Genomic DNA, 12938 nt, shown 5'->3' on the forward strand with positions numbered 1-12938 from the left:
CCATTCTCTTTCTCTCTCTCTCTCTCTCTCTCTCTCTCTCATAATGCATGTATATGCAGTAGTTAATATCTGGAAACATCTACCTGTACATGACTTCATCAGCTGGTGCAGTGATGAAATGTAGAGATCATAGAGTTGTAGCTCCTTTGTTGGGTCCTGAGCACGCACGGAATTAGTTAGCTAGCCCTACCTTCTATTTATCCTGAATGACAGAAGAGGTTCTAGTCTTGTAGACTTTGTTCTTAGGCTTCTGTTTCCATGCATATAATATAGGACAAGGATTCTTTCCCTCTTTTTTTTCTTTTACTTTCCTTCCCGTCCTGTTTGAATGCTCAAAATTTCATCTTTGTAGAGAGAGAAAGAAAAAAAAAATTGTGAAAGGAGGGAAGGGAAAAAGGGAGAGAGAGAATCCCCATCCTATGATATATCCATATCATCATCACAGTCGTTGTCATCACCATCATCATCATACATGCATGCTTACACGAACATCATGATCCATGCATGCATGCTTACACGAACATCATGATCCATGCATGCATGCTTACATATCATCATATACATCGACGCATAATGTTTTCAATCTAGCTACTCATGCATGTTATAACGTGTCTGTTTATTCACTTGACAATATACCAAAACTCACAAATGCCTAATAATATATCAACTTTGTCCTACAGTCATATTAAAAATGTGGATTAGTAACAATATGTAAAGCAGTATATATGACGGTCAAGTTCAAACGTTTCACCTAGGCTTCCAGACAACCCTCTTCAATAGTTGTTTGGATTCACATGATGTGGGTAAGGGAATTCCATATCGACATGTTCTTGTGTTCTCAGACAAAGTTTGGCTGCACTTCCATTTCCATATGCTTCATATCCAACACTCTATGCTTCATTGTTTCTTATACTTACTTAAAATCCTATCCAATGTTTTAGAAACCAATTGTTACACCAATTATCTATTATATTTACAAGTATTAATATGTTGGGTACAAGTATCATTTGTTCCAAAAACAAAAATACGTAAAATTTGAGTTCATTGCCTTGGAACTATCCAATCATGCTGGTTAAATTTGTCTGGATCTTGTTAATTGGGGCAGTGGAGGGAGAGTAACCTATAGGAACTGAGACACTACTGGTTTTCCTTGCATGTAGTTCCAAAGGAACAGACTCAATAGAATCTTATACAGCAATCCCTACAATTTATATGGTGGGACGTATATCAACCTTTTGTGACCTTTGTTTCATGAGCCAGCAACCCAGCTTATTCCCGTGTCTTTACATGGATCATCCCAAAATCATGTTCGTTCGTTCACTTGCCCTCAATATATAACAAACTCTTCCATATTTTTATGACACTCTCCTGCCCCATTCTTAAACATGCATATTTCATACACAATATTTACATGCTCACAACCAACAACAAAAGAGTATGTCATGTCAGTATGATCAATTAGAAAATTGTAATAATGATCCCTTACTTTAACCCAATTGGAGCAATGGTCACTCAACTAAAAATTCATGAATATTGGTCCCTTAACTCATCAAAACCTGCAGCTATGGTCATTTTCGTCAACTCCATTGGAATTATGTCAAAATGACTCATGTTGGATGACCATTTCTGCAATTGGGTTAAAGTTGAAGGACTATTGCTCTAATTGGGTTAAAGTTAAGGGACCATTGCTTCAATTGGGTTAAAGTTAAGGGACAATTTCTTTAATTGGGTTAAAGCTTAGGGACCATTTCTCTAATTGGATTAAAGCTGAGGGACCATTGCTACAATTTTTTTCATTTGGTTTTCTATATTTGCTCCTTGATTCAATCTCACGTGCATGAAACGAGACTTATTTTGACGGAAGTTTTAATAGAGTTGACGAAAATGCCCATAGCTACACTTTTTGATGAGTTAAGGGACCAACGGTTGTTTTTTCATTTGATTTTCTATATTTGCTCCTTGATTCAACCTCACGTGCATGAAACGTGACTTATTTTGACAGAAGTTTTAATAGAGTTGACGAAAATGCCCATAGTTACACTTTTTGATGAGTTAAGGGACCAATGGTCACATATTTTTAGTTAAGGGATCATTGCTCCAATTGAATTAAAGTTGAACGATCATTGCTACAATTTCCTCATGATCAATTGAAGATCCAAAACATAATATTTATAATAATAAATTGACAAAATTAGGGAAATTGGATGTTATAGGGACAGTTACAAAAACCTTTTGCTGAAATAGGAAAATTAATACGAATGACATGAATTTTGACACGAAAAATGTCTCATATACCCTATGTGTACAACTGCATGATCGACAATTTTCTATTCAAATCCACTCTCCACATGTAGAATTCTTATTGTTATTTACGTGATATATATACTGAAGCTTTTGAAACATTTCACGTGTTATGTATGCATCTTGATCGTTTGATTTTCCAATCCACTTATTATCATCTTATATATATATATAAAATCCTTTTTTCTTTCTTATAGACATGCTTTAAGTAGTTGTTAATAGGCTAATGTATATGTTACATATCATTTTTTTGTATTACACCGGGTTAAAAGCCCCGGAAAATTATTTTTAAATGAGGCACTTTCTTTTTTCTATCTTAATGAATATCGTATATTTTCTCAAGCTGTGATATTTGTGTCATTGTTCAATTTAACATATTTTAGTTTCACAAATTAAAATATCATTAGTGTATAGTTTTATACATACCTTCAGTTCAATTCATTTTAATTTTGGGGTAACACAGTCGTTAATTATGCCAAAGGTTATCTCATGCAGAGTCTGAGATTTAGTTATACACGTGCAAACATGGGGGCACATGTGGGGAGGGGGCAGACTGGCCGCGGGAAAAGAAAACAAAGAAAGCACAGAAGGTGTGAGAGAAGGCAGATGATATGAGAGATATGATGATGGGAAAAATATTCTTCACACTAATAAGTACTGTTCATTTGTACCTGTCAATATTCGAATATCGGACTTGGATTGTCTGTCCTCCTCATCCCATACCCTTCTCATGTCCTTTTATATTTTTTTGTCACGGTTAAGCCACGTCAATATTTTATATTGATCTTTTTATAGAAACAATAAGACAAAAAGTAATGGGAATATAAAATGTTAACGTAGCTTAACCGTGATCACATAAATAAGAGAGCATGAAAAGAGTATAAGATGGGGAGGGCAAACAATCCAATTTCTTGAATACCCACACACATGTATGGTTTTCGCTTATCTTCCCATAGCTGGTCTGAAAAGTTGGGGACCAAGTGAGAGTTCGTTTCTATTTCCCAGTTAACAACATTATGTACTAATTCATAACTAATCCGTCCTGTCATCTTTAGAAAAGCTCTCATCGCATACACCGACATCTCTGTATCACCTGTTACTTTACTCGTGCATATATTTATCTCACTGTCGGTAATACTGCATGTTCTCTCCAATAATAGGGTAGAATAGCTTTTAAACCCTAATTGGCTGACCAAGTCCATTCAATAATTGAAGAGAGTCTGCAGTAATCTTGGATACATACACTATTGTCTTTGCCTCGCTGATGAGAGTAGTAGTGTCTTAGTTTGTAATCTTAATTAAAGTTTAGGCATGCACTTTGGTTTAAGTAGTCATTGATCATGTGGATGAATATATATGACATGGCCAGCTAGAAATTAGTTTTGTTTTGCAGCTTCCGAACGTGGGGTCTCCATGGATATGATGATGACATGAAGAAAGCCCATCAAGCAGGGATCTCAAAAGCAGGTTCACATGCACATACATGGACCTCAAATGTGCATGGACCTCAAATGCTACAGGCATGAGCAATGAGCTACTACAGTGAGAGGCTGAGAGAGCAGTGACACAAACGTGCATCACTCCTTTGGCTTGATGGGACCCCTAATGCTATGTGTTTGACTAATTGACTGAGAGTTTTTGAGAGGAATTGGAAGGAACTCCGGATCCGTCAAATGAGGCTCATTTCTTAAATAATGTAAGCAGTTTAATAATCCTTAAATTTCTTTCGACAAAAAAAAAATCATTTAATTTCCAGTTTTTATTTTTTTGAAAATTAAAAACTGAAAGTACTGTTTGCTAACTACTTTTAATTTTTTCCAAAATAAAAAAGTAAAAATTGAATGCCGAATTCAAAAACTTAAGAAAGTTTCAAAGTAGTTTTCATTTTTTTGTTTTTGATTTTTGATTTTTTAGTTTTTGATTTTTTTTTTTTTTGAAAACTGAAAATATTTATCAAACAGATTTTCAGTTAAAAAAAATGAGAACAAAAATTAGAAACAAAAAACGAAATGGTTATTAGACGACACCATAAGAAATAGTGTTTTCTAAATTACTTTAATGTATGGATATACAAATGTTTGAACGGCTAGACTGTCCAAGTAAATAGAATCAAATCAGGGCTTCATGATCTACTTTTGTCTTGTTTATGAGTTATATCTGTGATGGATATTGGGTTGTTTTGTAATTCTTGAGGTGTTATGTTAAGGCTGTTTATGTTGATATAATAATATTCATGGAGAATTGCTAAGGAAACTTTCTTAAAATTAAGATTCTTCGTAGATTTTCTACCACTTCATTTTTTGACATAATTTACGTGCTAACATTATAAAATATTGTACCAAAATCGTTATGTGTTAGAGAATTCACAAAAAAAAAATCTCACTTTGAGAGTCTCATTAGGGGCCAGGAAGTTCAAAGATTTTGACCCAAACTGCTCAGTTCTTCAAAGCATAGATCGTACATTCCGGTGAATATTATGACACACACTAAATGAAGCAAACTTCTGCAATGGGTTTTCTTCCACCGAGTGAAAACCAACAATAATACCAGTTTTCATAATTTTTACGCATTTTACTATCACTGTTCATTAGTTATTATTTCTTACCTTAGTTAGTTCAAACTTATTTGCGTATCAAAAGGCGACCCTAAGTCAGCATTATTTTGTATCAAAAGGCGATTCTAAACCAACAATAATTACTGTTCATTAGTTATTATTTCTTACAGTGATATAATTAAAGAATTTGTAACTTAATTAATTACGGATATTTATTTATGCACCTGAAGTTTTATGTTTGATTTACTCCACTCAAATATCATTTTGTGTATATATATATATGTATGTATAAATTGGATTATTCAGCAGTGTGTGTTTAATTAGCTGCTGATTCGATGTCATTAGAATCTTTTGCTTCTATATAATAAGGTCATTAGAATCCTGGATTATGGAAGCCATAAATAATGAAATTGATGTCTTCCCTACGTACATGACTCGTGAACCCCCTCCTCTCTGAAAGAGACAGAAACAGGTGGAGAGGTGGGGTTTAGGGTGACGTTACGGAAGTGGCCTTTTTGGACTGTCATAAAAGTTGTGAAAGAAGGGACATGAAAAAATCAAAGCAAATTATTCATGGCCAAATTGGGTTTGGTGATGGTCGTTGGGTCAACTTCAGGTGCTTAACTGAAACCCAAGGTAAACCCCCTCCTCTCTCTCTCTCTCTCTCTCTCTCTCTCTCTCTCTCTCCCCCTCCCTCCCTCCCTCCTGCGACTCCCTACAGAGACCGTGTACGTTTCTGAACACTATTTGCTATTTTTGCTGTTTCTAGTTTTCTCACCTGCAAAACACACAGTCCTTTCTCTTCCTACCTAGCTTTTACTGAGCTCTCTCTCTCTCTCTCTCTCGCTTCTAATTTATTTTTCCGATCTTTTCAAAGATGACTTTGTAACAGTTCTTCAAAGTAAAAAAAATGATGGCCAACAATGGTGCTATATATGCAACAGAAAACGCAAATGTCTTAAGCTGTTTCTCCTCCTCCTCCTCTTCTTCCCCTTCTTCAATGGGAATGGTTTATGCGGACATGGGCTCTCTTTCTCTGAGATCCAACTGTGGGGTATATTCATCAGTTTCTTCCCAGGACAACAGCTACATCTCTAAGCTTTCTGAACCAGAAAATGGGAGGGCTTTCTGGGGTTTTCCTTCTACCAGAAGTTATGAGGATCACCACAACAGCAGTGACATGAAGGGCTCAGAATATACCAGCAGTGATCATGATAAGAATCCTAATGAGAGTGGGGTGAGTGTAAGTGAGAGGGAAACAGAAAATGGGCGATTAAAACTGTGTGCCAGAGGGCATTGGAGGCCTGCTGAGGATTCCAAGCTCAAGGAGCTTGTGACTCTTTATGGCCCTCAGAACTGGAACCTTATTGCAGAGAAGCTGGAAGGAAGATCAGGTAAATAATATGTCAAATTTTATAGTCCTTTTTTTTTTTGTATGGTTAAGTTTTCTTCTTGGGAAGTGATTTTCGTACTCATGTTTCCTCCAATGCACTCTACTTTTTTTCTCTTTGATTTTATGGTAGTCACTCTAATCTCTAATAATTCATATATTTTTGCATATTTGTGTTTGTTAAAAAGGTAAGAGCTGCAGATTAAGATGGTTTAACCAGCTGGACCCAAGAATCAACAGAAGAGCTTTTACTGAGGAGGAAGAAGAAAAACTAATGCAAGCTCATAGAATATATGGCAACAAGTGGGCCATGATAGCCAGGCTCTTTCCTGGAAGAACTGATAATGCTTTGAAGAACCATTGGCATGTTATCATGGCCAGGAAGTACAGAAAGCAATCCAGTGCTTATCGGAGGAAGCTAAACCAAACTGTTTACAGAAGCGTGGACGAAAATCCAAGCGTCAATGCAGCCTCGAGGAGTACCGAACCTCCGCCACCTTACGTTGGTCTCAGTCTCCCCAATGGCGGCCTCAGCGGCGGTAGTTCTATATCGGATTTTTCATATGGAACAAGCTATTATGGTGGTGTTGGTTGTGGGGTTGGTTATTATGGCTCAAATGGTTCACAAAACTTGATTAGTTTGGGAGAAGAAGAAGCAATCACAAGGAAAAAATTGCTTTCTTATAATAATAGTGGATTTTGCTCACAACAACAACGAACTCCTTTTGAATTCCTCCCTGGTATGTCGTTGTTCTTATTCTTTTTAATTTGTCACCTTTCCATTTGCCTAAAACTCTCTTCCAATACCCTGCTTAAATTTGAAATGTCACGGTAGCAGTATCTTTTAAGTCCATAATCATGCATTGTCATGTGTATGATTAATTTGGGATACAGACGGATATCATTTTCTATGTCTATAATCACGCATTGTCATGTGTGTGATTAACTTGGGCTACAGACACACGGATGTCCTAGCTGCATGTAAATCTCAAATACATAATGGTGGTTGTTTTATTGCAGGTCGGAAGAGCAATGAGGTGATGGGGATGATGAGCCAGAGCAGATGTCGGGATGGTTCAGGTGAGGTGGAGGATCATTCATGCGGGGGTATGTACACCCACCATCCACCACCATACATGAATATGATGGCAATGCAAGAGTCAAACTTCCACAGCCTTGTTCATCAAAGCTACTCATATTCTTCATGTCAAGTTTCCGGCGGCAAACCCTCACCATCCGCATCAGCATCTGACAGAGTTATTGGCAGCGGCGGCGGCCACCGTGAGACGAGCATTCCACCACCGCCATTCTTTGATTTTCTTGGGGTGGGAGGCAGATGAAGTAAGAACCGCCCCCCCCAAAAAAAAAAAAAAAAAAACCTGAAAAGGGTTGGTTTATTTTTTTATTTTTTTATTATTCACTTGAATTATCAGAAAAAAGGGGCTCAACGTGTTTGTGGTCCAAGGAACACTACGAAGCTAATACCTTACCCAACTCTTAGAAATTTTAGGTTCTAATGTCATCTTCAATCGATCTGGCCAGAGGGTCATAGGGCTAAAAATAACTTGAAATAACACGAAAACTGTTTACAACCGATGATTAGGTCAAAGGGCTCGTGGGCCCAACCAGGCCAAAAACACCAAATCAGGCCAACCAGCTGGCCCAAATGTTCAAATCCAACGACTACCTGGCGTCAGCATGACGCCAGCTAGCTAACGTCATGCTGACGCCAAGTTACTGTTGGATTTGAAAAAAAAAATTCGACTCCGCCTCTATATCCTATGCCCCGTTCTTTTTTCATTTTTAATATTTGAAAAAAAAAAATTCGAACAAAATTTAAAAATTAAAAAAAAAATTCTAATTTTTTTCCTATAAATACCTAAGTCATTCCTAAACCATTTCTTACATAATTTTCACCATGGCGGATGATGATGATAATGATTATCGACTTTAAATTTAAGTTGTTGTAGTCTTTAATATTTAAATTGTAGTTTTAAAATTTAAGTTGTTGTAGTCTTTAATATTTAAGTTGTAGTTTTTAAATTTAAGTTGTTGTAGTCTTTAAATTGAAGTAATAAATTATGTTTGACCTATGACCCTTTGATCCCCTCGGTTGTAGATGGTTTTTTGTTACAGGACTATGTTTGGCTTATGACCTTTTGGCCCCCTCAATTGGAGATGGTATGAAATATGGCATGACATTGTTCATTAAAATATAATTTCTTGGAGAGCTATAGGGCTAAAAAGAGCCCTCTGGCCCTCATTCAGTTGGAAATGGCCTAAACTTACTCCAACTTGGTCTAACCTTTGGGACAAATATGAGTTTTAACCCAAAACTCATTTCTAGGACAAATTTAGCTCATAATTCATCTGAATTAGTAGGGTTGGTCCACCATATATGTGTAGTTTTTTTAGTTTATATTTATAAATTCATTGAATCCAACGGTTAAGATCTAATATGATCAAATCCAATGATACAAAAGATCCAACGGTCCAAATTTAAATCTAACAGTTAAAGTAATTAAAAAGATATTTTATGTGTTTCATATTCTTTTATAGTGTTTCACGTGTTTTATGGTATCGGTTTAATGATTTTTCAATATTTATATAAATCTAAATTCTTTTATGTTAAAATGTTCATAAAATTAAATTAGAATAGTCTACAATTTTTTTTTTATAAAGTTACTTCAAGAAAAAAATTATCATAAATTCATTCTTTAATAGTTTCAGGTTAAAATTTTAACTCAGAAGGGATTAGGGGAAAAAATTATTTTTGGGTTAAAATTGAAATTTTCTAGGTTAAAAATTTTAAATTTTAACCAAAGAATTGGAGATGGTTTTAAAGAAAAAAAAAATATTGTTGTTTTAGTTAAATCTCAGCTGACAGTGAAAAATATACATCATTCCCTTTTAGTCATGTGACTCATATCCCACCACCATCTTTTTCAATGTACCCCCAAACTCTCACGGGAGAACCCCTCATCAAAAGGAAAAAAACGATAAATTAGATTACTGTCACACATTGACTTGTCACTTTTTTTTCCATGTTTTCTTCTTTCCTTCAAATGCAGTACATGGAGCTCAAGAAAACAAAGATTTTTTATTTTTTTTGGTCAAATCAAGAAAACAAGGATCAAATTAACTTAAAGTATGGTAGAAGCGGATATTGCACTTCTTTTTTATACCTTGCAATCGCTCCTTATTTATTATTTCTTAGTCCCAGATTTGAATAAATGAATAGAGAATTAAGAGACAAAAACAAAAAAAAATGAGTGCAGAAGGACAAATCGGAAGTGAAAATCACACTCTTCAAATTTTGTATTTGTTTGAAGCTTAAGAAATTAAATAGTAGAAAAGGATACCAAAAATTGTGATGCTGATGAAATAATGAGGCAAAAAAAGACAAGAACAGGGGCATTAAATGATAAGTGAAACGCTAAGGAAACTCTTTTAAAGTAAGATTTTTTGTGAATTCTCTATAATTTCATAGTTTAATGTTGATTTTCATATTAACATTATAAAACGTTGTGCCAAAAATATAAAGTATCAAAAAGTCTATAAAAAATTATACTGTGAGAGTCTCTCTCAATAGGACCCGGCTTCCCTACCCTCCCACTTCCCATACACTCTCATCATCTCATATTTTGTATGGTCACGGTTAAGCCACGTCAACATTTTATATTGATTTTTTTTATAGAGATAATAAGATAAAAAACAATAGTAATATAAAATGTTGACGTAGCTTAACTGTGATAGCACAAATAAGAGGGGATAAGAGTGTATGGAAAGTGGGAGGGCAGAGAAACTAGGTTCCTCTCAATATCCTTGGGAAATCCTGGACTCCTTGTCTCATCCATCCCATCACATCCCATCCCACCGCAAAATAGTGATAAGTACGAATTAAGACAGTTCCATACGGCACACATCTCATTTTACTTCTCACACATCTTTTTAATTTTCAACCGTCGGATCAAATGAATTGAAGAAGATAAACGGACAGAAATTATTAATAGATGTATGAGAAGTAAAATGGGGTGTGTGGATAGCACACCCCCCAAAAAAAAAGATGTTCCGAATAGTTGTAAACATGTTTTATAATGTTCTATAAAAATTAACGTTAAACTGTGAAGTGACAGGAAATTCATAAAAATTTCACTTTGAGTGAATCTCCTGAGCATTCTCAAGGATATTACTATCTACTGAAAGCCTGAAACAAGTAACATCAGTGCTAATTGCAGATATTACTATCTGCTGAAAGCCTAAAACAAATGGCATTAGCCTAATCTAAAATCGTTCAACTTAGTCTTTGAAGTTAGTCCAGTTCGAAATACTCAGTCATAACAAATGCATTCTCGAAGTCTCCAATTTAGAAGTCAAAGGGGTTCTTTATTGTTAGTCCAATCCAGTCCAATCCAACACGTATTGAACTGGTCCAGTACTGTAACACATAATTACAGTGAGATTTGGTAGGCAAGTTTTATTTGAAATGTCTGTCACCCACAACAGGAAAATATTGGGTGGTCATCCAGACTCCATGCATTGATGGTATTTGACTTGAGAGCTCTCAGTCCACATCAGCTGAGACTTGAGATTGATAGAGGAGGTGCCACGCTTCACAAGGCTCAATTAGTGTTTGGGCCTTGGGCTTCGTACAAATTCCAATTTCAAGCCTGTTGTCTGGGGCTCAATTGGGAGAGATTCTTGTATACGACTATCAGTATGCAGCGTTAGACTTACTAGGGTGGAGTCAATTTTAGGGTAGTACAAGTACAACGGGATTATATCGATATGCAAATTTATAGATATATCGATATCGATACCGGTTGTTTTAAAAAAAAATTATGGAAATTTGTAATAAGGTGGGTATATCAACACATTCAGATTTAGTTGAAATTAGAGACAAGTTTCTCAAAAAAAATCAAAGGTTCAAAATTTGCAATCATTTCTAGGAAAATTTCTCCAGTAAATCGGTAAGTATCGTCGATATTCATTGATTTTCATATATCTTACCGATAAAAGGTAGAGTTTGCATTTCACCTTTCTTTCCATATCGATTCTTGATTTTCGAATATTTCGAACTTTTACATTAATATTTTAAACGCTGGGCCCAAGGCGTATGCCCTCTTCGCCTGCCTCCGAGTAGTTTGAGATCCAAACCGGGTTGGGCCCAACTAAAAGTCTAAAAGCTTTGAGGCCCAAAATTATTACTTTAAAATAACGAGGCCCAAGCGACGAGGAAATAATATACACATGTGACGTGTCCGTTCAAACAACAAACAAAAGAAAATGAAAGGTCTTCATACGAATTATCTTCTATTTTACGTATCAAAAGAGGAAATTAAAACCGTACGGCAGCCAGTAAAGAACGTAATTGGTAAGGTTTGGTTGAAAGTGTTGGATGTTAACACGCGAACATATTACAATCACATGAGCTTTTATGGATATTTGGATCAACGTCCGGTATCAGGTCTCGTTTAGAAGTGTTATTAAAATAACTGAAAGCGCTTTCAATGAAAATATTTTTGAAATCAATTCTTAGTAAAGTTCAAGTGGATCCTGAAAAACCACGTGAAATACCTCTTTTAAAAAACACATATTTGTTGATTTTCAACAAAAAAAAACCATGAAATACTTTTAAAATCTAAAATTAATTACACCAGAAACTTTCAATAATGCCCCTAGTTATTCGTACTGCAAAAAGCAACATACTATGATTTTACGATTTAATAAAAAAGGGAAAAAAAGTTTCTCCTTTTCATACAAGTGATAGTTCTAAATATACTGATTTACAGAAAAAAAAAATTTGAATTTAAATGTAAAGCGGCCGACACATTAACTTGACTGACTGGTGTGGACACCTGCAACTCATCTTTGTTTGTACCTTAAAAGTCTTGGTATTTTGATAAATAATATAAAAACATCATACATCCCAAATTTAGAAATTTTCTGTAAAAATCTCATGTAATGGGTACCACAACAACTAATTATGCGCATAAATTGTGGCCACATCCAAGTGACAACAAAGACAAGGAAATATCTGGATGCTTCGGTTGGTGAAGGATGAAAAACTCGTATGAAATTATAAAAATAAAAGTAATACTATTCACGTACTTCTTTTTACATTCTACATTTTTATTCATTTTGTCTATTACTTTTTTTAATCACGACGATCAAAATTAAAAAGAGTACGTAAGAAATAAAAATAAATATATAAATAACATGGCTCTATAATTGTTGAGTGTGATTTTGATATATTATCCAGCAAGCAAAGTGGAAAGAGAAAGAAAGCCACTTTTTTGTGTTTGCGGATATACTTGGCTCACACTGCCTTACACTTTATGGAATATTACCAATTTGGATTCCTTGTGTTTTTGAAAGGGAGAGGATGCCCCTCAAATTGATCAATAGTTGAAAGCTTATCTTCCCAATTGAGGCCCTACCTTGACTTTTCACTCTTTTGATTTTTCAAACCTTAAGCTTTCAAAAAAATTATTTCCCCACTAAGTTTCTTACATTTTAAAACACTGGTAATCGACGTTCATCTTTTTGTAACTTGTTAAGTTTGTGATACTTGATTAGATCAATACGTTTTGAGCTTGATCGACACTTGTTTAACATCAGCGTATCATAATTACCAAATAAGCACGAAAAACACATGAAATAAAAATTAAAGTTCATTCAACAAATATTGGA

The 12938-nt window shown here is 35.0% G+C and overlaps 1 protein-coding gene across 1 annotated transcript; it reads left to right on the plus strand.

The window, feature by feature from the left end:
* Nucleotides 1–5637: 5637 nt before the first annotated feature.
* LOC103425569 (transcription factor CSA-like) lies at nt 5638–7684 on the plus strand. The gene is made up of 3 exons (XM_029095367.2): nt 5638–6249; nt 6434–6985; nt 7266–7684. Exons 1-3 carry the CDS (start codon nt 5766–5768, stop codon nt 7583–7585), a joined length of 1356 nt encoding a protein of 451 aa, XP_028951200.2. The 5' UTR covers nt 5638–5765; the 3' UTR covers nt 7586–7684.
* Nucleotides 7685–12938: the final 5254 nt, after the last annotated feature.

The sequence above is a fragment of the Malus domestica genome, chromosome 16, assembly GCF_042453785.1.
Source record: "Malus domestica chromosome 16, GDT2T_hap1".
In the NCBI taxonomy this organism is placed as follows: Eukaryota; Viridiplantae; Streptophyta; class Magnoliopsida; order Rosales; family Rosaceae; genus Malus; species Malus domestica.